The 26,313-nt window shown below is 38.2% G+C and overlaps 1 protein-coding gene across 1 annotated transcript; it reads left to right on the forward strand.

Moving 5' to 3' along the window:
- Positions 1-4,016: 4,016 nt before the first annotated feature.
- Positions 4,017-20,832, forward strand: TPH1 (tryptophan hydroxylase 1). Its single transcript, XM_030831521.2, has 10 exons — positions 4,017-4,133; positions 8,146-8,329; positions 10,652-10,752; positions 13,617-13,684; positions 13,830-14,026; positions 16,019-16,154; positions 16,841-16,967; positions 18,913-19,008; positions 20,012-20,145; positions 20,658-20,832. Exons 1-10 carry the CDS (start codon positions 4,017-4,019, stop codon positions 20,830-20,832), a joined length of 1,335 nt encoding a protein of 444 aa, XP_030687381.1.
- Positions 20,833-26,313: the final 5,481 nt, after the last annotated feature.

The raw sequence follows: 26,313 nt of genomic DNA on the forward strand, positions 1-26,313 counted from the left end.
TACATCTTTATTGGAGTATAATTGCTTCACAATTCTGTGTTATTTTCTGTTGTACAACAAAGTGAATCAGCCATATGCATACATATGTCCCCAAATGCCCTTCCTCTTAAGCCTCCCTCCCACTGTCCCTATCCCACCCCTCTAGGTCGTCGCAAAGCAGTGAGCTGATCTCCCTGTGCTATGCTGCTGCTTCCCACTAGCTATCTATTTCACGTTTGGTAGTGTATATATGTCAATGCCACTCTCTCACTTCGTCCCAGCTTACCCTTCCCCCAACCCCGAAGGACACAGTTTTAAATATGTGTTCTTATATTCTCTAGCTGTGTCACCATGGACAGGTTAGTTAGTTTCTCTGAGCTTCAGTTTTCTCATTTATAAAATGAATATAATTCCCATCCCCCTCCACCAAGATTTTATGAGAATTACATGGGATAATATTAGTGCATGATATATATAGACATTTGACAAATATCAGTTCCCTTACCCACCTCTTGGGTTGCTAAGAATGGATGGAATCTTGTTAGCATAGAGTGGGATTTTCTTTCTTATCTCCATACTCTCTGAACTTATATGTAGAAGTCCTTCAACTTAGTATGTGCCTGATAAATATTTGTTAAACAATTCCAAAGCTATCAGAAAGACCGAATTCTGAAACAGAAAATTGTATTCCATTGGCAGATTAGTAGCAGACTATTGTTTATTACCATACAGTTGAAAATTACCGAGCCATATTTGGTACTTTATACCCTCTATCAAGCCAGATAGGGCTCTTGGGGATGCCTCTTACAAGGTACCCCAAATGTTATACAGTATGGGTTAAGAAAAAGGCTTTATGGCAGAAAGAGAAAACTCACAATAGTTCTCCGGTCAGAAGGACAGAAATTCATGAAGCTCCTCATTTTGATCATCCTATAAAAAGCATTTCAAAGCCAGGAATTTAGCTTAATGGAAAACTACCTTGTCCTAACTTTTCTCATTTAGCATTTGATCAGACTTGCCATGGTCCTGAGATGGGTATTTGGATGTGCATAGAAGATCAAGTCCAAACTCCTCTGCATTAACTGCAGAGCCTTTTGAAGGATCTGGCCCCACTTACCTTGCCTACATGATCCCTCATTGATCTGTGGTTGGTCACCTTCTCATCCTTTGTCTTTACCTCCTCATGGACTCTTTCCTCTTTTTTCTTTAAGACCTAATTCAAACACATCTTCAGTGAAGCACCTCTGAACACGTACCAGAATAATTAATCTAGCCACTGCCATCACGCCACCATCTGTGTTCCTGTTACAGTGCTTATCCTTCATTCTCTTTCTATGAGACTTTTAGTTCCCTGAGGGTAGGGACCATGTCTGTAATCAATCTTTCCTTCATTTATTCATTCAGTGACATCTATCCAGTCCCTGTTACGTGCAGAGACTGTGTTAGGTACTCACAATGGTGCATAAAAGCATACGTGATCTCTGCCCCCACAGAGCACACAGGCTAGTTGAAGAGACAGACACAACCATATACAGAGCTACAGCTGCACCTGCGACTGTTGTTATGAATGGGAAGTATCTGGTGCCATGAGAACCAACACTAGGGGTTGACTTGGGGGAGTCAGGGAAGGCTTCCACAAGTAAGGGAAATTTGAACTGCGGGGGACTGGAACACATCAAGCCCTCGCCATCCTACTATACCTGCTCTACAGGCTTGGATCAACGCATGAGAGCAGGTGAAAGGCAGTGAGATCGGTTATGTCAATTTAAGTTGTTAAAGGTTAACTCCACTAGAACAACAGCATGAGACTGGGCAATTAGGGAGAATTAATAACCCAAAGAAAACTAATAACCATAAATCTTCAATATGCTGTTTCCATTTATTAATCCAAATCTTACTTCTCAAGTGTCTATTTCTCAAGTGAGAGTCACCAGTACAAAGTTACCGTACCCTACATCTATCCTCCACAATATCCTCACCTCCCCTATAAAGAAGATGTGATACATATGTATAATGGAATATTACCCAGCCATAAAGAGGAACAAAATGGGTCATTTGTAGAGATGTGGATGGACCTAGAGTCTGTCATATAGAGTGAAGTAAGTCAGAAAGAGAAAAACAAATATCGTATATTAATGCATATATATGGAATCTAGAAAAATGGTACAGATGAATCTATTTGCAGGGCAGGAATAGAAATGCAGACATAGAGAATGGACGTGTGGACATGGGGGGAAGGAGAGGGTGGGATGAATTGGGAGATTAGGTTTGACATAAATACAGTACCACGTGTAAAATAGATAGCTAGTGGGAACCTGCTGTATAGCACAGGGAGCTCAGCTCAGTGCTCTGGGTTGACCTAGATGGGTGGGATGGCGGTGGGGAGGGAGGTCCAAGAGGGAGGGGATAGATGAATACATATAGCTGATTCACTTCACTGTACAGCAGAAACTAACACAACATTGTAAAGCAATTATACTCCAATAAAAAAATAAATAAAAAATTAAAAAAAGGAAAAAAATCCTCACTTCCCCCAACACACACACACACACACACACACACACACACACACTTGGCACTTGTAGGCCAATACTAAAAAGACTTCAGGGCCAATGGCCTTGGGGATTCCACAGTCAGAGAGAAAGTAGATACTTATATGGAACCAGAATTCTCTGGGCTACCAGCTATTCTTCTAGTCTACCTGTGTCCAGAGCTGTCCAGGCTTTTAAATTTACAAATGAAATAGGAGGCCTTGTCCCTGTTCTGAAGAAGCTTGCTGTCTTGTTAGAAGACATGTCACATATATGAGTGACACATTTGAGGAAGCCATTCAAGACCCAGTGTAAACACAATGAACAAATGGCAAGGATGTGGAGAAAAGGTAACCCTTCTGCACTGTTGGTGGGAATGTAAAGTGGTGCAGCCACTATGGAAAACAGTATGGATGTTCCTCAAAAAACTAAAAATAGACTTACCATATGATCCAGAAATTCCTCTTGGGTTCATACCCAAAGAAAGTGAAAACACTAATTCAAAAAGATACATGCATCCCAATGTTCATATTATTTTTAATAGCCAAGATATGGAAGCAACCTAAGTGTCCATCAACAGATGAATGGATAAAGAAAATGTGGTATGTATGTATACATGCATATATATGCATACATATATATATACACACACACACAATGGAATATCACACAGCCATGAAAAATAATGAAAAAAGAATGAAATTCTGCCATTTGTAACAACATGGATGGACCCAGAGGGTATTATGCTTAGTGAAATAAGTCAGACAGAGAAAGACAAATGCTGTATGTTATCACTTATATGTGGAATCTAAAAAATGAAACAAGTGAATGAATATAACAAGAAGAACCAGACTTACAGATATAGAAAACAAACTGGTGGTTACCAGTGGGGAGAGAGGAGGATGAAGGGGCAAAATAGGGGTAGGAGATTAAGAGGTACAAATTACTATGTATAAAATGGATAAGCTACAAGGATTATATTGTACAGCTCAGGGAATATAGCCAATATTTTATAATAACTTTAAATGGAATATAATCTATAAAAATATTGGATCACTATGTTGTACATCTGAAACTACAATAAAACCCAGTACAATAAATTGCTAAAATTGTAAGGGGAGAGGAGGTAGGCTTTCATAGAGAAAGAGTACCCAGTTCAGGCCACAACAGTCAGGAAGACTGCAAGCAACCCATGGGCTTGAGTCATGCCCTGAAAGGATTGGATTAGAAAAAAAAGAAGATTACTAACATGTATTGTCTGCCTTTTATATTCTAGGCACTGTGCTAGGCAATGTTTTAGCTTATTGTGGTCTCATTACAGTTTTGCAAAGTATATATGTACATCCATGTTTTACAGGTGAGGAAACTAAAACTTGGTTAATGTTATCAGATATTGTCTGTTTCAAATATTATCTATGCTACCAAATATTGTCTACATTGTACAACTTTTTTTTTAGAACTTTCTATTTTCATACTTTATTTTTAGAGACGTACACCAGATTCATCATGATTGAAGACAATAAGGAAAACAAAGATCATTCCTTAGAAAAGGGAAGAGCAACTCTCATTTTTTCCTTAAAGAATGAAGTTGGAGGACTTATAAAAGCACTGAAAATCTTCCAGGTAAGCAGTCTCTGTATTTCTGCATAAAACTCTTATAAAATGGGTCTGTAAGATTATTTGTAAATTCTTCAGAGGTGGACTACAGAAATGTTTTAAACACTTAAATTTCTAAAATACCGCTCGATTCTATCAAATGGGCAAAGGATACAAACAATTTATAGAAGAGGAGGTACAAATAACTAATAAAGAAATGGGGGAGGAAAGATTCACTTTACAGATTTTGAAGAAGCAAATTTTAATTTTATTTTAATTAAATGAAATATTGAAATTTTAATAATATTATTTAATGATACATTAATAATATATTAAATGCTATTTTTTATATAGCAAAATAACAAAGATTCTACAATTATACTACTCCCTACTGTTAAAGCTTCAATGCATTTGGCATTTAAATACACCTTTGGTGTGAGGGAAAATTGATGTGATGTGTAGGGAAACAATCTGGTAATATGTATTTTGAGTCTTAAAATGTTCACATATTTTGACCCAGTAATTTTACTTCCATAAATCTATCCTGAGGAAATCAGGGTCAGTCAGTTAGAACAGGAATTTTTACTGAGTACTTACTAGGTACAGCACGTCCTGCTAGATATGAAGGTGTGTACCCTAACAAAGCAGACACAGTTCCAGCCCTCACAGTTGTGTATAATCTAGTGGAGAAGACAGACACTAAACAAATAATTTCAGTAAACAAATGATTACATGTGTGTAAACTGACCTGAAAGAGAAGTACCAGGTACTATGATAGCATTGAACTGGGAGACCTAACCCAGTTTAAGAGACACAAAGATTTATTTATAGGAATTAAAAAATTATAAACAAACTATTTGTCCTAAGGTATGGGACAGGTTAAATTATACTACTAGAACATCATCGGTATTAAGCTTGTAGCCCCTGAAGGCAGGCCACCTGAGTTCAAGTCCTTGCTCTGTCACTTATTGGCTGTGTGATGGTGGGCAAATTAATTAGTCTCTCTGCATTTCATCTTAGCATCTATAAAATGAGAACCCTACCTACCTCACAGGGTCACTGTGAGAACTAATAAAATTAATATATTTCAAGTGCTTAGGATAGTTCAAAGTAAATTATCAATAAATGTTAGCTGTTTAGAAATCAGATTTATATCCATATGATATACTATTAAACAGCAGTTTGAAAATAATATTTCAAAGAATTTAAAATTCTAAATATAACAAATAGTCTAGAAGAGTTTGTGATAAAAAGCACCACTTTTTACCCAGCACCTTAGTTCCACTCCCTAGAGGCAATCTCTTTTAACTATTTCTGTTCTTAGTTCTTTTAGCGGTGAATTTATAATGTCTAAATATTGTCCTGATCTCTCTGAGTTATCAATTTACATGATATTTATTTACTCTCTATTGTGAATGATACTGATACTGATACTTCCATCCCTTCTTCCTCCTTCTCCTCCCCATATTTGATAATTACGTGATTACTGCAAGCTCTTCTTTTGATTACCTTGGAGTTTTTAAATAGTATACCTATGTTTCTTCCATCAACTTTCTTTTTTATTTTGTCTTTAATCAAATAATACTTGTGCATGGTTTAAAAAGTCAACCCCACACTATAAAGCTTATAAAGAAAATAGTAGTTTTCTGCTTCATCTCTCTTCATTCCTAAATTCCATTTAATTTTTATGTTGACCTAGGTGCAGAGGGTTGAGCTAATCACACTCCTTAAATCACGTGGACACTGTCATCACTGATGTATACAGCCTCCTCCTGTTTTATTCCATCTCCATTTCTCTCTTCTGATAGACAACTGCTCTGATACGTTTGATCTACACACTGAATTGTTTTTTATGTTACTTAGAATCTATGTTGAGTTTCTGCATGTGCATGGTCTGGTAATTTATATAAATGTTATTGTACATGCACTTTTTCTTTTACTCAGCACTGTGTTTTGAAGACCTACCCGTGCAGCTACGTATCCATCTCATTCGTTCTGACTGCTGCAATGGTGTTGTGGGCATGAATCCACCTATTTTTACTTATCCTCTGCCTATAGGGGGCAAGCATCTTCAACGCTTTTAACTATATTTTCTCATAGTAGCATCCATATTTATAAGCAATATGCTTATTCTGCTGCTATTCCTTGTTTTTTCCATTTGTAGATATTACCTGTTGATTTTCTCCAGCGGAAGTGAAGGGTTAGCTTCGTTGGCACAGCTCCCTTTCCAGAGGCCCCTCAACTTCCCTTCCCCCCATCTTCACAACGTAGTTATGCCCCAATTTTTGGCTATATCTGTCTTCAGTGTTTTCATTATAAAGATGATGTAAATCTTGTTCAAAGAAGAGCTATATTATCCATTATTCTGACTCTTCTTTTCTTGTACAACAGGATTACAGCATAGTTTTTAAGGGCATAGACTATGGAGCTAGACAGCTTGAGTTTGAATTCTAGCTCTTACACTGATTAGCTGTGTGCATTTGGGCAAACTGCTTAACCTCTCTGTGCCTCTGTTGCTGTAATTGAAATATCTGATAAGGAATGTCTCACTTATTACTTTAACTCTACCTGAATTTTCCTAGACCTTCTTGACTAAACTTTTCTTCCAGGTAAGAAGAAAAGAAACTAAATAACTTTTAAGTTATTTAGTTACATTTCCTCACCAAATTCCATCAAGTTTTTCATTTTGATAGCACTCAATTTTAGATTACTTTAGGAAGAATTGACATTTTGTGTCTTCTTCTCCAAAACATAATTTATAGCTTTATATTTATTCAAGTCATCATTCGGAAAATATTTATGAATGTACTCTTATTCTAAAAATTCATAAGAAATAGATTCAATAAAACTCTCCTTTACTCCTGATCAATTCCAATATATTTTGTAACTGGCTCTCTTGTATTGATTCCATGATAGATTCTACGTTACAGGATAAACCCTGCCTATTCCAATTTCCCAACATCCCTGACATTCACTCTCTTTTCTTATTTATCAAGTTAATGTTCCCTGATAATTATCTCATCCCTACCTTTGCTCATACAATTCCTCCTGTTTGGAATCTTACTTCTTCCCTTCTGTCTTCCTATTCTATCTATTTTTTAAGACTCATCTCAGCTCCTATCTGCTCCATAGAACCTTCTACCTCCTCAAACTCCTGATGTTTTTTTCCGTTTCTGAACATCTTCTGCGCCTGAACACTCACTATTTGTATTTTCTCTTAGTCTTTCATGTGTTAGTCAACTAGATTGTAAACTCCTTGTACGTCTTGCCCTCCTTTGTATGCTTCACAGCCATTACTTGGCTACACAGGTGTTCACTAAGTTAATTTAGATTCAACTGGTTAGTATTGGAGATCATCTACTCTAACTTTCTCGTTTTTTAGATGAAGAAAACTGTTGGGTGACTGGTTCTTATGTTTCATGATTATGTCACCAGGGCTTTTCCTCAGCACCCAGATTGGTAAGAGAAGATACCTTCCCCCCACAGGTTTACACATATGGACCCCACAGCTCAGGCTGGCACGCGAAGAGATCAGAAGCAGCAATCTGATTCAGCTGGTTACTGAGTTTGTAGCTTAAGATATTGGAGGTATTAAATATTCCATGTTCAAGCTGTTCATCTAATTGTATTAAATACATTATTGCAAAGGAGACTTTTCTTTTGAAAGGACTAACACTAGATCACTTAAAAAAAAACCTAGCCTTTATTTGTGAGAATTTTCAAAGGGTTCTTTTTATCTAGGAGACTAAGTCTTTTGATTTGAAGGCCAATCAGTTCTGGCAATCTGAGGGACTTTCTACTGGGTGTTAATTTAATTAGATTCTGGAGGGTGTGATGAATTTTTCAAACTTTTTTGGAATAGTACCTAATATTTAGGGGGAATTATTTTGCTGTTGATGGCACTAAAAACAGCCTTTTTTCCCTTTGGCTATTATGACAAGTGATGAGACTGAGTTTTAGTGGTAATGGAAGTAATCTTCTCAGAGACTATAACCATTTGAGGCAGTCATGTGTAATCTTCATCCTCTGCTTTCCACAGGAGAAGCATGTGAACCTATTACACATTGAGTCCCGAAAATCAAAGAGAAGAAACTCAGAGTCTGAGATTTTTGTTGATTGTGATATCAATAGAGAACAATTGAATGATATTTTTCATCTGTTGAAGTCTCATACTAATGTTCTCTCTGTGAATCTACCAGATAATTTTACTGTGAAGGAAGATGGTAAGTTTGAAAAGTGAAAATACTACTCAGAAGATTAAGTGCATAATGTGTGTCCTATCTTATGTTTAGCTTGAAGGCATGAAAGTAAAAGTAAAACACTGTCTATTCAAATTGCTTACAATCTGATAATGAAGAAGATACAAAATGTAATTGCTCAAAATGCTAAAGAAAAATTATAAAGCAACATTTTATCAAGGGCGAGAGAAGTGGAAAGGAAAACTTGAGTACAAGAAAGAATTTAGAATAGTTAGAAATCCATTGTTTTCTCAGTTTCCAAATCATCAGGCATTTCTTTTTTTTTTCGGTACGTGGGCCTCTCACTGCTGTGGCCTGTCCTGTTGCGGAGCACAGGTTCTGGACGCGCAGGTCCAGTGGCCATGGCTCATGGGCCCAGCCGCTCCGCGGCATGTGGGATCTTCCCGGACCGGGGCACGAACCCGTGTCCCCTGCATCGGCAGGCGGACTCTCAACCACTGTGCCACTGGGGAAGCCCCATCAGGCATTTCTTGATTTCACAAACCTCCAGTTCACAATCCCTGAGCACTTAGTAACTCTTACAGGGCAGATACCTAGCAGATATTAAGTGAATATTTGAATTTGTTGAGAATGTTGACAATTACTGACAACTATGATGTGAAATACTCTATATATGAAATACAATATTCTTCCTTGTCCTCACTTCCACCAAAACTAAATGGAAAGCTTCTCAGTTTTCAGATACTCAGGTAGCACAGAGATAATCTAAAATCTTCTACTGTGAAAAAATCCTTGCAGTTTACTTGGGGCAAGAGACAAATGGATAAATCAGTCACATTTTATATATGGTACTAAATTTAAAATAATCCCTTCAGATTATGTCACAATATTTGGGTGTAATCAGGCTGATATTCATCTGTTATGTATTCATATGGCTGTATAAGGTATTAAAATATCAAGATTCTACGTCCATGTCTGCCTGGCAGATAGCTTTTCCCCTGAGTCCCTTAAGTGCTCCTCACCATGCCTGAAGCCCATGTGCCCCCAGTTCTCCCCTAGGAGTCCTGTGGCCACCACAAACAACTAGAAGATTAACACCTGATAGAGCAGGAGCCTGGGACTCTGCTTGTGTCTATTTTGAGTGATTGGTGCCCCTGTTGTTTTGTTGCTGAATCTCTTGAATATCACTTCTGGGTATGTTAGAGCATTAAACTGGAGCAAGAAGAATTGAGTCCTAGTCCTCTCTGTTCCATTAGAGATGAATGATCTTGGATAAGTTACTTCACCTCTCTGGCAAATGAAGAGTTTTACAGAGTCTAACTAGTTCAGCTGATTTTTAGGGAACACCAACTTGTATCAGATATTTCTACTAAGAAATGGGGATACAAAAAGAAATAGTCCTACCCTGGAGTCGTTCCCATTCTTTTCTGTAAGACAGCCATATGCAGATACATTATAGTAAAACATAGTAAAAGCTTTCAGAGAATTGGAGTCATAGTCATGGGAACCCAGATGATAGAGAATTAGCGCCACCTACAGGGTCAGGGAAAGCTCATTTGATTTGGGTCCTGAAGGAGAAGGATATTCTCAAGAAAACAGAAGGATGAGGTGCAGCAGGATGTGGAATGGGATAGGTATTCCAGGGAGAAGACCAGCATTCACAAATCTCAGAGTTTTAGGAGAGCGTGTATGTATGAGGGATAGTGAGAAGATCAAAGTGGCAAAGACATAAATGATCTCTAAGATCCTTTTAATCAACAAAAATAAACATTCAGAGTTTTAATTAAATTTGCTAATTAAAAATTAGCCTTGGGGTTTCCCTGGTGGCGCAGTGGTTGAGAGTCCGCCTGCCAATGCAGGGGACACGGGTTCGTGCCCCCGTCCGGGAAGATCCCACATGCCGCGGAGAGGCTGGGCCCGTGAGCCATGGCCGCTGAGCCTGCGCGTCCGTAGCCTGTGCTCCGCAACGGGAGGGGCCACAACAGTGAGAGGCCCGCGTACTGCCAAAAAAAAAAAAAAAAAAAAAAAAAAAAAAAAATTAGCCTTACTCTTTAAGACTAGCTAAATATGTAGCTTAAATTTTTTTGAACCTTTGGTCTATTACTAAAGTGCATCATTTCTGCAATGCTTAGGAAATTAAGGCTTAAAATATTTTTAAACTCAAAAACTTTGAATAAGATTTACTTATTTAAACTAGACCAATTTACTTGTATACATTGTGCCTCAACGTACAAGCTAAAATTAAAAATCTCATCCAAATGCATTTATGACTTTCTTAATTTCTTTTTCTTTATTGACTAATTTAAGATGGTCTCTTCAACTGTTAGTGTTTTTTGTATTTTTCAGGTATGGAAACTGTTCCTTGGTTTCCAAAGAAGATTTCTGACCTGGACCATTGTGCTAACAGAGTTCTGATGTATGGATCTGAACTGGGTGCTGACCATCCTGTAAATATTTTAAATAAATATTTTCATGAAAATAAGTTAAAGCAAACTAAAAAATTAAGGGTATTATTTTTCTTTTCTGGAGAAAGTGCTTATTCTAGACTAAATAGGATCTTGATTAATCTGGGTTTCAGGAAGTGTTATTAGTCCTTCATGTTGGTGGACTTGAAACCAAGTGACTGAAGAGCATCCAATTTCATTGGCTCCAAAACATCTGTGTCATGCCTGGAATTCGTATCACTAAGAGCTATTCCAAGAATTACACTACAATGAACACCGTATCTGCAGTCGGTTTCTATCAAAATGGGCATGGGCTATTGGAGAGGGGAGTAAAGATAGGAAGGGGGAAATCATCACCCACACTGCCCAGCATAATTGGTTTATTATGCAGTTGATGAATTAGGAAGCTGTTTCCTTGGAAAATCATATGGGATACAGTACAGGCATGAGTTGGAGAATTAGTAAGTCTAGAGCATTAGGACTTCTTATGTAGCTCTAGGATCCTAGGAGGGGAGGAGAGAAGAGAGTCAGCAGTAGAGTTGCACAGACCAGGGATTTAATCTAGCTTCTATCACTTATAAGCTGTGTGAATGTGACCGTATACTGCCTTAGACAACCCCAGCCGATCCATCCATTTATTCTATAATATCTCATTGAGTAAGTATTGGAATTAATAATTTGCTGTACCTGCACTCTGGGAGCTTCCAGTCAAGTTGACAAAGTAAAGCACACACACACATATATATAAACACAATACAAGATTTAAGTATGAAAAGTGTGCTAAGTGGCATGAACAGACTGCTTTGAGATATACACAAGAGAGTAAACACTTCTAGCTGAAGAGGTCAGAGAAAGGCAACCTTGTTAACCTTGTTAACTTGGCCTTAAAGAATTTTGGCAGGAAAGAGATGGAGAGGAAGGACAGTTCATTGCAAAATGAGCAAAGGTTCAGAGGCAAGAAAATCTGGGGCATGTTTACGGAAAGGTGTGTAAATCAGTTTTACTGACCTACTACCAAGTCCTGCTGATTTTCACCTCCAAGATATTTCTTTAATTTGTTCCTTGTTTATTCTTACTACCACATCCCTTAACTGGTCTTCCTGCCTCCAGCCTTGCCGCCTCAAACCTGTCCTCATAGTCACTAGAACGATCTAAAGCCTCAGTATAACCGTTATCCCTCTTGTGCCTAAAAATCACCAATGTTACCTCAGTACAGATCTAAGAAAACTGAAAACATAAGCCCACGCAAAAACTTGTACACAAATGTTCATAGAAGCATTATTCATAGTAGCAAAAAAGTGGAAACAACCCAAATATCCATCCACTGGTGAATGGATAAGTAAAGCATGGTATGTCCCCAACATGGATATTAATGGCCATAAAAAAGCATGAATTACTCAACATGCTACAACAGGGGTGAACCTTGAAAACACTGTGATAGTGAAAGAAGCCAGTCACAAAAGGCCATACATTGTGTGATTTCTTTTACATGAAATATCCAGAAGCGGCAAATTCATAGCAACAGGAAGTAGATTACTGTTTGCCAGGGCTGGGGGTGAGGGAAAATGAGGATAGACTGCGAATGAGTAGGGTGTTTTTTTTCAGTGTGATAAAATGTTCTGAAATTATGGTGGAGGTGGTTGCACAACACTGTGAATATCCTAAACCCCCCTAAATTGTACACTTTAAAATGTCAGTTTTAAGGTATGTGAGTTATATCTTGATAAAGATGTTATTTTTTTTTAAAAAAAAAAAAAACCCAACGGCTTCCAATTTCCCCAAGACTAAAATCCAAGCTCTCAAACAGACCTTTACTAGCAGACCCATAACTAGTCTTCACCGTGCTCCACCTCACTCTCCAGGCTCCAGTAACTTTGGATTACCTGTACTTTCTTAGGTGCAACATGCTGTTTTTCATTTCTGCGCTGTCCTTGGTGCTGTGCTTTCTGTCCTTCTCCCCCTGGCTCTCCCCACTCCTCTTTTAGCTTAGGAGTCATTGCTAGGGACCCTTTCCTGACCCCCACTACCCTCTTCGCATACTCTGGATTATGAGTTTCTTTCTGAGTTCAAGTGGTATTTTGTGCCTGTCTGTAATAAGGCACTTACCATATTGTTTCAAAACAATTGGTTAAAGTAAACTCCTTGAAGACCCAGATTGTGCTGTGTTTCTCTGAATTTCAGCACAAGGCCAGGTGCATAGTAGGGACTTGTAAATCTGTGTTAAACACACAAGTCTCATTCTTTCCTTTCAAGTGTCCTCCCCTTCTTTCCTATTTTGTATTATTGGCTATTTCCTCCTAAGATTTGCTTTTTGATGCCTTATTTTGTCTATTTTTTTCTTAAATATTTTTCATAGGTATAAATTCTAGTGTTACTATCTCTTCTATCTTTTCATCATTAATTGCTTCTACAAATGATTAATATGTCTGCATTTTGCAATAAAATCTGAAGCTAGATTCAGTTGCCATGATTTCAAATATTAGTAATTACTACTTTGTTACTAATTACAGGAGAATATAACTGAAGATGTAGTCAAATGATTAAGAAAAAACTCACCCTTGGAAAAGAGCCATGTATTTTAACTAGGGTGGTGCTTTTCTTTTTCCTCAAACTACTTTATTTTTGTAGCTACTGTAGTATTTTTGAATCTATAGTATCTTTTATCTTTGCAGCCACTATCGTATGAATCTGTCATATAATGTTGACTTTAAAAGAAAAATGATCATAAATTTCTAAACAGTGCTTGCTCAAAATAACAGTTATATAGCCCTTCAGTATAGTCACTTGAATAATAATGAAATGTTTTCTAAGTCATTTGTTAAGTATTTTTTAGTATGCATATTTAAAAACTTTTCTTTAATTATCAGGGCTTCAAAGACAATGTCTATCGTAAAAGACGAAAGTATTTTGCAGACTTGGCTATGAACTATAAACAGTAAGTGTACTATAAAAATAACTTATTCAACTTTGAACTAATGAAATAAATGGAGTAAATTATGCCTATATAGTAAATAGAAAACAAGATACGTGCTACTGTTTATTGGATGCTAATTCAAGATAACTTCTCTTTATCTCATTAGTGGAGACCCCATTCCTAACGTTGAATTCACTGAGGAGGAGATTAAGACCTGGGGAACTGTGTTCCGAGAGCTCAACAAACTTTACCCAACCCATGCCTGCAGAGAATATCTCAAAAACTTACCTTTGCTTTCTAAATACTGTGGATACCGGGAAGATAATATCCCACAATTGGAAGATGTCTCAAACTTTTTAAAAGGTAATGAAATGATTAATTTTTTGTAAGGGGAATATTGAACTCCATTTCAATCACAATAGAATTTTTAATAGAGGACTAAAGTCCAGTTATTTGGGAGGTCAGAATTTTTCTGTATTCTGTCCTGGCAATTCTCCAGGCACCACATTTGAAGAGGGACGTTCATAACCTGGAGCAAATGTAGAGGAAAGTGAGCAGAATTGTAAGAGGATTGGAAAATGTATCATATAAATAAAATTTGAAGGATTCTCAGGGTGTTTAACCTGGAAATTTAGGGGACTTTATAGATTTATTTAAATATTTAAAGGTCATCTTATGTTATAGAGGAATTCCTATGTGGCTCTGAAGTAAAGGACAGTCGGATAGAAACAGCAAATTTTAGTTCGAAACAGACAAGATCCTGTTAAAAGAGCCATTTGAAAATGGGACAGGCTCATGAGATGGTTAGTTCCACATCCATGGAGATGTTCATGCAAAAGTTCCACACCCACTAGAGGGATGTGATAGAGGAGATTCAAGCACCTTTGGGAAGGTTGGAGTAAATGATCGCTGAAGCCCCTTTCCACACTAAGATTCTATCGTTTTCTCAAAGAAGAAGATGTGTCATAAACAAAGACTAAGGACAATTTTGCACCTTTTAGTTCATCATGCTTACTTGGTCCAGGCTTCCTTATTTTCTCTCACTAGTATAGGAAGTAAAATGATCAGTGATCTCCAGGATCTACAATATGTAAGAAAAATAAATATCCCCCTTTGATCTCAGCAGATTAGAACCTTAGGGAAAAAAATAGGCATTATGTTTTTGACCCAAAGGGAGTTTATCTTATTTCCATCATGATCTGAAATTACTATCTTTGAATTTATTATATAGACTGTTATAAAAATATACATATTTATTCAACTCCATAATTCTCATTCCTCAACCACTATACACAAAACTAAGAACTAAACAGGAGAGGGCAATATAGTTTTTACAAGGGAAGAACTCATATAAGTGGTTCCTACAAAAACTAGATTTAAAAAAAATAGTGATTAAGAATGACAGAGAACCAAAGCACATGACCTTGTGTGACTTAACAACGATGGACTAGCATATGCTACAGAAGTTGTTATCAAATCACACTTGCATGAGATCTGGAGGCAATATTTTGTTATAGATGCAAAACTGAAAGCTGATCACTTGGGGTCTGGAGCTTGAGCAGGCTGCAGAGCTTGTTGCTAAAGGTGTTTCAAGGGAACGTGTCAAAGAGAGAAACCAATATTAAAAGACAGTTCAAACAAAACATGAATTGGAAGGGGCTACCTGCCCTGGCAAATACGGTGGCCACTAGACAACCGTGGTTGTTTAAATAATTAAAATGAATGTAGGGACTTCCCGGTGGTCCAGTGGTTAAGACTCTGCCTTCCAATGCAGGGGGCATGGGTTCCATCCCTGGTTGGGGAACTGAGATCCCACATGCTGCGTGGTATGGCCAAAAATAAATAAATAAATAAAATAAAGTTAAAAAAAATAAAATGAATGTAAATCAAAAGGTTAGTTCCCCAGCCACATTAGCCACATTTCAAGGGCTCAATAGCCACACGTGGCTAGTGGCTAGCAATAGGCTAGATGTTGAACATTTCCATCTTTGTGAAAAATTCTTTTGCCCATCGGAGTGGGAGAATCCAAGTACAAAGCATTGGGGTGGAACTGGAATTACCAGAGTGTGAGAGTTTGAAATGAAGGACAAGATCAGAGCTTATAGAGGTCCCCAGAGCCACTGCAGCCTAGTGGAAGGTGACTTTTACAGTGGGCATGCAGACTCAGGTATTGGGGAATGAAAGAGCACCATCCAGTTTAGATAACAAAGAAACTACAAGAGGTGGTACTGGCTAAAAATGACGTAGTTTCAAAAATGGTTCTGATCTAAATTAATAGATCTTGTTAGTGAGTTTTTTCTAAAAAGAAAAGTAAGATTGTCTATTCTAGTGAAGATTTTCTCCTTTGCTTTGCAGAGCGCACAGGTTTTTCCATCCGTCCTGTGGCTGGTTACTTATCACCAAGAGATTTCTTATCAGGTTTAGCCTTTCGAGTTTTTCACTGCACACAGTATGTGAGACACAGTTCAGATCCCCTCTATACCCCAGAGCCGTAAGTACTTCTACTGCAGCATCCATCCATCGATATGGTACCTACGTCATGATTTTTTGTGAGGATCAAGCGAATTAGCACATGTAAAGCATTTTGAATGGTGCCTGGCATGTAATACATGATCCATGCTCTATACATGTTAACCATTATTATTACCATTATTAATTGACAACCTATTAGGTGCCAAGTGCTGTCCTAAGCATAGGGGATGTAAGACTGAAAAAAATCAAAGTTTCCTGCCTTCATAGAGCTTATATTCCAATGGGAGATATAGATAATAAACAAACAAGTAAATATATATATATATATATATAAAATTCAGATGGTTATAAGTGCCATGGAGAAAAATAAAGTAGGGAAAGGGGACAGAGTTGCGTGTGGGTGGGTGTTTCTACTTTGAAAAGGGTGATCAGAAAAGGACTGACTGAGAAGGTCACATTTGAGTAGAGACCTGGTTTGGGGGTTGGGGGGTTGACATGTGGATGTCTGTGCGTATTTGTATGAACTTACATATGTGTGTTTGTGAGTGGCCAAGGTTTTGTAATAGTGTCCTTTGTGGTCCATTTCCAAAGTAATACCACCTGATCAATTTGAATAAAAGTAAGATCAGGTTTTGATTTGATTGAATGGTTGATTATGCATTTATGTTAAATGGCACAGTGTGACAACTTGTACCTCTTTTTCAGAGATACCTGCCATGAACTCTTGGGTCATGTCCCCCTTTTGGCTGAACCTAGTTTTGCTCAGTTCTCCCAAGAAATTGGCCTGGCTTCTCTTGGAGCTTCAGAAGAGGCTGTTCAAAAACTAGCAACGGTATAAATCTGGAAATAGCTGTATGGATCAGTAATCTTTAACTGGGGTGGGCTGTGGGTATTTGTGTAGTTTAAAAGTACCTACTCAAGATGAGCATTAGAAAATTTGTCTTTGCTCATATTTAATTTAATTTAAATAATTTAAAAAAACATTAAAGGAAGATGTAAAAATTTAAGGCTTATCCAAAGAAGACCTGAGCTTTAAAAAAAAAAAAAAAAAAAGGCAGAGAGACAGAGAACACTAGAATACAATAATGTTAACAGTTGGTATACCTTCTTTTTTTAGTAAAAATGATAGATTCCTTAAAAATGATGCTAAAAATATTTTTGAGCACTAGGTACAAAACATGCTGGAAATAGAAAGATGAATAAGGCCTGGTTCCCACCTTCAAGGAACTTATACACAGACACTTATGTTAGAATGAAAGGAGGTCTGTAGAGAAGCTCAGGCAGGGTGCTCTGGGAGTGCAGAGAACTGCCTGTGGAAGGTTTCATGGAAGATGAACATCTGGACCAGCCCTGGGAAGATGAGTAATGTTTTCACCTGCCAGGAAAGGAAGGAAGAGCATCTCAGGATGAGGACACAGAAGGAAAGACAGGAGGTGCTTGGTGTATCTGAGGAAATGACAAGAAGCAGGAGCAGAGTGTGTGAGGTTTGGGGAGGTGGTGTGAAATAGGCTAGATGGTTAGAACAGTGCTCTCAAATTGTGGTTTGGGGACCCCACAGGGTCCTTGAGTAAAAGATCCATTCAAAATGCAGAGTGAATTTTAATGTGAGGGACAGAGTTCATTGATATGGTTTCAGATTCCACATTACAGCTGTACTTTAAGAAATTACCACTTGTTGAGTTTTGATGTTGTGTCAAAGCAGAATAGCCACAATTATCTGAGAAGGCTATTACAATATTCAACCGTCTTCCAACTACTTATCTGTTTGAGGCTGACTTCTCTCCACATGCTTGAACCAAAACAATCTATTGTGACAGGTTTAATACAGAAGCAGATGTGAGAATCCATCTGTTTTCCAGCCAGACATTAAATAATATCAATCCGGACACTAAAAAGATTTGTGACAATATAAAACAATGCAACTTTTCTCACCGTTTTTTTCTTTCTTTTTTTTTTTTTGCGGTACGCGGGCCCCTCACCGCTGTGGCCTCTCCCGTTGCGGAGCACAGGTTCCGGACGCACAGGCCCAGCGACCACGGCCCACGGGCCCAGCCGCTCCGCGGCACGTGGGATCCTCCCGGACTGGGGCACAAACCTGCGTCCCCTGCATCGGCAGGCGGACTCCCAACCACTGCGCCACCAGGGAAGCCCTCTCACCGTTTTTTTGTACAATATAGTTACTTTTGATTAAAATGTTATTTGTGTTACCATAAAATGGTTTATTATAATTTTAACATTAATTAGTAAACATTTAAATTTTTCTCAGTTTACATTTTTAATATGGTAAATATAGCTAGCTCTATCCCACATAAACAAAAGGTCTTTGGGGTCCTCAGTAATTTAAAATATTTATTTATTTATTTATTTACTTATTTATTTTGGCGGTGTTGAGTCTTAGTTGCCACACACGGGCTCTTCATTTCTCCATGTGGGATCTTTAGTTGTGGCATGCAGACTTCTTAGTTGAGGCATGCATGCAGGATCTAGTTCCCCTACCAGGGATCGAACCCGGGCCCCTGCATTGAGAGTGTGGAGTCTTACCTACTGGACCACCAGGGAAGTCCCTCCTCAGTAATTTTTAAGAGTATATAAGAGTTCTGGGAACAAAAGTTTGAGAAGTCTGGTTTGGAACGAGGTCAGATTGTAGAAATACTTGTGAGCTATGCTGGGGGTCTTGGATTTTATTCCAGGGTACTTTGGGTCAGTGACTAAGAGTTGTAATTTGTTTTAAATTGAGTCCTTCAGGATGTGAAAGTAATATTGATGTCATTTTGCAGTGCTACTTCTTCACTGTGGAGTTTGGTCTATGTAAACAAGAGGGGCAGCTAAGAGTCTTCGGTGCTGGCTTACTTTCTTCCATCAGTGAACTCAAAGTAAGAGCTGTAAATCTTTGCACATAACCATATTCACTTAATGTAATTGATATGACCTGAAATAGTTTCTGGATTTTAATTTATTTATTTTTATTATTTATTTATTTATTATTTTTGGCTGCCTTGGGTCTTTGTTGCTGCGCGTGGGCTTTCTCTAGTTGTGGCGAGTGGGGGCTACTCCTTGTTGTGGTACGCAGGCTTCTCATTGTGGTGGCTTCTCTTGTTGTAGAACACAGGCTCTAGGTGTGTGGGCTTTAGTAGTTGTGGCACGCGGGCTCTAGAGCGCAGGCTCAGTAGTTGTGGTGTACGGGCTTAGTTGCTCCGCGGCATGTGGGATCTTCCCAGACCACGGCTTGAACCCATGTCCCCTGCATTGGCAGGCGGATTCTTAACCACTGTGCCACCAGGGAAGCCCTAGTTTTTGGCTCTCAATAAGAGCTTACTGTGGAAAATACTTGGGGTGGCAGTAAACATTACCTAAGAGGCATTTTTCTCTATTTCCTAAGTTTTCTGAATAGATATAGATAACTATTCAGAATATAGTTATATCTTTTAAATAAAAATGTATTTTAAAACAAAGTCTTGCTGTTGCCTCACCATTTTTGGTGTGCTAGCAACAACTTCAGTAATTTCTAGGGAATTCTTTGAGGTGTATTATTTATCCAATAAAAGAATGAACTTATGTTTGTTGAGTGGCGGATGTGCATGAAATATTGTCCAAGGTACAGTCTTTCTCTCAAGGAGCCTACCACCTGCTGGTGGGTACAAGTCATGTATAGGAATAACTAGTGTAGGGTAGAAAGCAGATGCCATAATGCAGGAATAAATAAATAAAGATCCTTGGGTACCTCCTAAATGGAGAAGAGTGTTAGAACAATGGAGTGGTCTTGGGGCGTTTATAGAGATAGCAAACCATTTGTTTTGCTGGCTCTGGCAGTTGTGTGTAGAATGTGATCATGAAAATAGATAGTATCCTTTGATTCACTGACTCTTCATCCTCTAGCATGCACTTTCTGGACATGCCAAAGTAAAGCCCTTTGATCCTAAGATTACCTGCAAACAGGAGTGTCTCATCACAACTTTTCAGGATGTCTACTTTGTATCTGAAAGCTTTGAAGATGCAAAGGAGAAGATGAGGTAAAGTATATCTTCCTCATGCCTTAATTTTCCTCTGTAAAAGATAGGTCCAATAATGGTAACAAGTCACAGAAGCAAGCAGCTGGATAATTAGAAGCCCACTAGGCACCTTTTGCCTGTAACACATCTCTCTTTCACAGTAAATATTTAGGGTGTATTGTTTATAATGATGTTCAGTGTTGCAAATATAAATCAGATACACTGAGAAATTGGTTACTTCCTATTCCTTCCTATCAGAGAGTTTATAATCTAATAGGAAAAATAAACTGTATGCAAATTACTATATAACAACTAGGAAGCCTTAAAGAGATACAGATGAAACACTGTTCTGCATTTTATTCAGGAGCAATTCATTCCAGCTAGGGGAACAGGGAAAGCCTAATGGCATTTGAGAAAGGACTTGAAGAATACACAAGATTTAGATATGTTAATTTTTAAACTAACGGACAGTATTTGGTTTTTATCATTTTCTCCCTAGAAACTGATTGCCTCATATTTTTTTTCTTAAATAGAGAATTTACCAAAACAATCAGGCGTCCATTTGGAGTGAAGTATAATCCGTATACACGGAGTATTCAGATCTTGAAGGACACCAAGAGCATAACCAGTGCCATGAACGAGCTGCAGCATGAGCTTGATGTTGTCAGTGATGCCCTTGCTAAAGTCAGCAGGCAGCTGAGCATCTGACAGTTGCCAGTCCTAATCCCGAAAGCATCTGAGCATTCAGAGGCCTGTGGGCCAACTGTGGCTTTGCTTGATGACCTGGTTGTGGAGGAACAGCAGCCAAACAATCTTCTCTATTCCCATTCCTTAATGGACCATTAGTCTTTGAAAATGTGTACCTGGATACTCTAGCCACTACGTTTTTTTTTCTTTTGGTAACAGCTTTAGTGAAGTATAGCCTAATTTTATTTTCCCCAGTTCTTGAGTAAAATGACTTCGATGACCACTTACAATACCTTGGTGGTTATTATGGAACTGATCCATATTGTTACTTAAGATTCTCTTATTTCTACAATAGCTTACTTATAACTGAGTTTGTGCCAAGCTTGGTCACATTCACGTGCCCAAATTTAATAGGGGATCAGCTGTCTCTGCTGCTAGCCTGAGCAAAAGCAGAGAGGCCTTTGCATATGAAACATACCTGGTAAAGAGCAAATAGTCTATTTTCAAGTGTAGTGTCTTGTAGTGAAAAAGGAGTATCTAAGTCTAGAAAGGTTGATTGGAGTATAATCCTTAAGTCCAGGTGAAGAATTTGTGACTTTATTTTGAAGGCACTAGGGAGCCCCTGCCCGAGTGACCATCCTCCTTGAAACTCTTTTCTTTCTGTGGCATTGCATATGTTTTACATTATCTGTCCTACTCAAGAGGCCAAAGGGAACTTGCAAGGCCCTGAACTCCGACATGCAGCCCCAGAGAATATCCTCAGGTTAGCAGGAGACAGTGTTGTCCAAGGGAGAGTTCAAACTGAGACAGATGAGAAGCATGCAAAGTTTAAGTTGGAAAAGCAGTGCCAAGCACTTTATTTCCAAGGTATAAGGTGAGACCATAAATAGGAAGGTCAGGCGTGACAGTCGAGTGTGGGCAAATGGGGAGGAGATGGTGTAAGAAAAGTCAAGAAGAGCATTTTAGGACTGACACTGTAATAATGAAGGCTGCAAGCACTGGCTTTTATGTGGTGTCAGTGGTGTAGTACAGGGAGCAGGCTTGGTATAAAGCAGTAAAGCTGGAATCCCCAGGATAGGCTTGTGTCTCTTCAGTTTGCTCCTTTCCTCCCCCCACCCACTAAAGGAAGACTTTCCTCAAGTTTCTGTCTTTAGCCCTCTTCTCTCTCTGCTCTCTGTTCATGGGAGATGTCATCCGTGTCCATGACTTTCTTATTTCATATGTCTCCCATATTTGCAATTCTAACCCTGACATCTGTCTTGAGTTTTTGCCTCTTACATCCAGCTTCCTGCCAGATATTTCCATCTAGATGTCCCATGAATTAGGCCAATGTTGTGTAACTTCTTGTGGCACCATTCATTAGAATGAAATGGGGTTGTGCAACATGGCAGCCCTGCCAAATATCTTAAACTCTATAGGTCCAAAAAGAAACTCAGAACCACCAGAATTTTGTGCCCCATCAGTTTCCTCTCCCAGTGATCTCATTTCTATTGATTGTATTAAGGGTCATATTTTCAGCCAATTTCCCATTCTTAATCAGCTATTTAAAGACCGTGTCCTTAATTTTTTCACATTAATAGTCAAATTGAATACCATTTAACATGTTTTATTTCAACAGACAACTAGATATTTTAATCCTTTTTAGGCCTCAAAGGAAATTATTTTAAAAACTCTTAAAAATTTATTTCATTTTATGTTATACAAGGAAATAGAATTAGGAAGAATAATTCATGCTACTTCAGATTTTTACATTACTTATACATTTTAATAGCTGATCAACTGTTAAGTATACTTTTGATAGTAATAGATCTAAGTCAGCTAATCTAAAACCTTTTGAAATATTGGTTAGGTCGTTTATAGTTAGTGTATTTGGTTGCAAGGAAATCTATGAAGCAAACTATGATAGATAGCAAATAACAACAAATCATGTATACTGTATCTGGTTTGGTTATTTTCATACAACTTTGATCATTGCAAAGAATCGTAGTTATTGAATTTTTAAATGATGGTATTTCAAATCACTCTATGACAAAAGCACACTAAAGTAAATGTTAAAGACACAACGATTATAATTCACATCTTCAGAATAATGGAAATATTTAATGATCGGTTTCAGTTCTTTCTTCTAACCTCTGAATTTATGATATTTGGTAAATGAGGAGTTCTGAGAGTCTTAGAGTTTTCATGCATTTTAAATATATTTCTTCAAATATATGAGAACAGAATTGAACCAAAAGTGTGGTTCATAATTCTTAATCAGTGAGTTATTACTCAGAGACATAGATGGTATGTTCCTGACTTTTTGAAGAATGCTCCAAAATCTGGTTGTCAGTTGCCTGTATTTCTTAATCTGCCAATTCTGTCATTTGGAGTTATACAGTGGTTATGACATGCCAAAGTGTACAGAATTATAGTTCATCATTAAATTGCCTACCAAACTGAAAAAATTAAAAATCCTGGAATTGTCTAAAGGAACACATAATAGAGTTCATATATTAATTTCTAGGAAATGTATAAAGATACTGTGGTCTTATTTCAGTTCGTCTTTATTTTACTATATGATATACACTTATGACTTGCAAGTTTGTTATTCAACTGGATAATAAAAGGACACAAAATTCATGTTCTCACTAAGCATTTTTTTTGTCAAATGTATGTTAAAAACTGATTTAAATGTATATTAGCAATTTCATTAGTTTCAGAAATCTGTAAGTTCCTTATACTTCTTTAAAAAGCCTACAAATATGTGATGTAAGGGAAGCCAAACACACCTGGAACCTAGAAACCACTTTTTGGAATTCTTGATAAAGTCTCAGTCTCATGTTTCTCATCTGTAAAGGGAGCTAAATCTACTTTACTGGGTTATTGTAAGAATTATGTTGTGAGAGGACTTGTAAAAAGAAACATTAGCCATATGTAAAGAATCATTAATCTCCTAATCAGAGATCCCCATAGCTTCTGGATGATTTTTATCTTCCTTCGGAGGGAATTAACTTTTGCGTCGAGCAGATAGCATATAATGGCAGGGGAAGCTTACCTTAGTCCTAGCAGGGATTAAGCCAACTTGAAGCTGCGTTTCAGTCTTTGTGAGGGCTGGTTTATTTCCAGTTCACCTCTACTCTTACGGTGCAGCCCTTTAGGGATCTCAAAGGAAAGCTACGTGTGTGTACCAGGGCTTCTCCTTGGGGACCCTGGACTCCTACTTTTCTTTACTCTCATTCCACCCCACCTCCCGACACCATAAAATTGCTAAAAGTACTGTTCAGTTTCTCAGCTTCTCAGCTGCTGCTTTCAGCCCAGTTTCTTAGCCTCCAAGTCACTGCTTGCTAATTAGCAAATGCTTCAAGCAGAAAAGTAGTGCCAAATATAATCTCTCAGCTTTTAGATCTTGGCCCTCCAAGTTCTGGCTGCTTTGATAGCTCTCCGATGACTTGAAACAGATTTTAAAAATATTTCCCCCCAGTTTTTCTAATTGTTTTTGGTGAGAGAACTGGTCTGTAGCTAACTAATCTGCATTTATAGTGGAAATCTGACCTTGGAGTAACTCATTTAACTTCTTTGAGCCTTAGTTTTCTCATCTATAAAATAACGATTCCAACAATACTTATCATACCAGTAATATTGAGAGGATCAAATAAGATCATCTGAAAGAAAAAATTCCCTAACCTGTATAGTATAGAGAGATATACTCTGTATACTTGAAATACTTTATATTTTCCTCTTATGGGGAGACAAATCACCTGAAAGTGATACCAATTTAAATCTAGCTCCATTCAAGAACTGCAACTCAACCAAGCTGCTAATGGGAAGAGCTACTCAGTGGTACGTACATAGGTGAAATCGTAGCTGCATTTCAACCCATCTCAACACTTCCAAGGAATTGTATTATGGGATATAACATAATAATATAACTGTAAGTTAAAGTTACAGTTAATATAAATTGATGCATGTATATTCAAGGGATGAAATTGGAAAAAAACTGTATCCTTCCAGACCCTCTCTCTATGAAAACTGACTCTGGGTAGTTCCTTCTTGCCCCTTTGGATGAAATCTCAGGTCCCTGTCTTGAATTTTCTGCTCACTCTAAGTCCTTAGCTTCTAATCTCCCTCTCCACGCCCCCCCCCATTTCAGTATTTTCAAATTCCAGTGTTCTGTAAAAGTTCAAAACATTAGATTTTAAGGTTAAAGTTTTTCTTCTTCTCTAGAACTGAGAAAGGAAGAGGTGTGCTTTGTGTCTTTATTTTCTCGCTCCTTTTTTCTTGCTCACAAGGATGCCTCTGGCTTCTCCAGGGTTTGGGGATGGTGGTGGGGAGGAGAGGTAAGGAGTAGCAAGTTCTTTTTGGTCTGATACTGTTGTGAGTTGGCATATGTGCTTTCTGTACTTGGTAAGTATTTAATGCTGACTCATTCTCTGTGGGTGTTTTGAAACACCTTCCCGCTTCTTATTTCTTGGGATCTCTTGATGTGGGTAAACACACCTCTCTGACTGGGCTGTTGAATTCATCTCGCTCAGCCTCTAGGAATCTAGTAGTCAACTCTCCTGTGGGTGTCCCTTCAGCTCTCCAGAAATTCCCTTGGACTGGGTCTAAAACCATCCCCTGGCCAATTTGCTCATGCTTGGGAAACACTCACATGGGAGATACTCAGACATTCTTTGTCTTAAAAAAGACATAAAAGACCTCTGGGCATGAAAGACCTCTCCAAAGCATCAATCTCTTTGCTGAACTCTCAAAGCAGTTATCTGGCCACAAGCCATTGGACATTTCTCAGCACGAACTGGACAGCAACCTGCCCGGCCCCAATCAGGAGGGATACATGCCAAGCTCTCTTAGTGGCCCTGCTGACGCAGGCCTTTCCTTAGAAACGAGATGGGCAAGACTCACAGCACATTGATAACTACCGCCACACATCCTATCAGAATGCTCTCTCAGCCTCTCCAACCTCTTTCATAGCCTGGGAGCCATACACTGATTTCTAGACACCTCATTCTCAGGTTCTGCTTTGGTGGTTTTGTACCTCACTTTATTATGTGGGAGGTATTGGCACTTAATACCATAGGGTCTTAGCCAAAATGGAGATGGGAAGGGTCCCATTTTTACACTATCACACATGCTTAAAAGGAATGGTCAGGCAAGAGGGATGAGATATGGGAACATATGTATATGTATAACTGATTCACTTTGTTATAAAGCAGAAACTAACACACCATTGTAAAGCAATTATACTCCAATAAAGATGTAAAAAAAAATGGTCAGAATAAAAAAGGCCACTCATAAAACAGTCAGCAAACAGTATAGTTTTTGCACATCAAGTTCTCTTGAGAATGAAGAGCTGCTTTGCCTTTCTAAAGTTTGCATGTTTATTAGCATGGTCCTCCCTGTTCTCAAGATGCCACAGGCTGGAGAGATAAAGGTGAGGTGCTGCCCTTAAGTAGTCTTAAGGCAGAAACACCAAGGAGTGGGTGGAGTGGAAGAATGGGAAGGACTGTAAGAGCTCGGGGA

Source organism: Globicephala melas, chromosome 8 (assembly GCF_963455315.2).
Source record: "Globicephala melas chromosome 8, mGloMel1.2, whole genome shotgun sequence".
NCBI classification, from domain to species: domain Eukaryota; kingdom Metazoa; phylum Chordata; class Mammalia; order Artiodactyla; family Delphinidae; genus Globicephala; species Globicephala melas.

Excerpts from the sequence above, each read along its gene's own strand:
- TPH1 (XM_030831521.2), top strand. The coding sequence starts at position 4,017 with ATGATTGAAGACAATAAGGAAAACAAAGATCATTCCTTAGAAAAGGGA. Across the intron at positions 16,968-18,912 it reads CTGTTCAAAAACTAGCAACG|TGCTACTTCTTCACTGTGGA; the intron begins GTATAAATCTGG and ends GTCATTTTGCAG. Across the intron at positions 20,146-20,657 it reads GATGCAAAGGAGAAGATGAG|AGAATTTACCAAAACAATCA; the intron begins GTAAAGTATATC and ends TTTCTTAAATAG.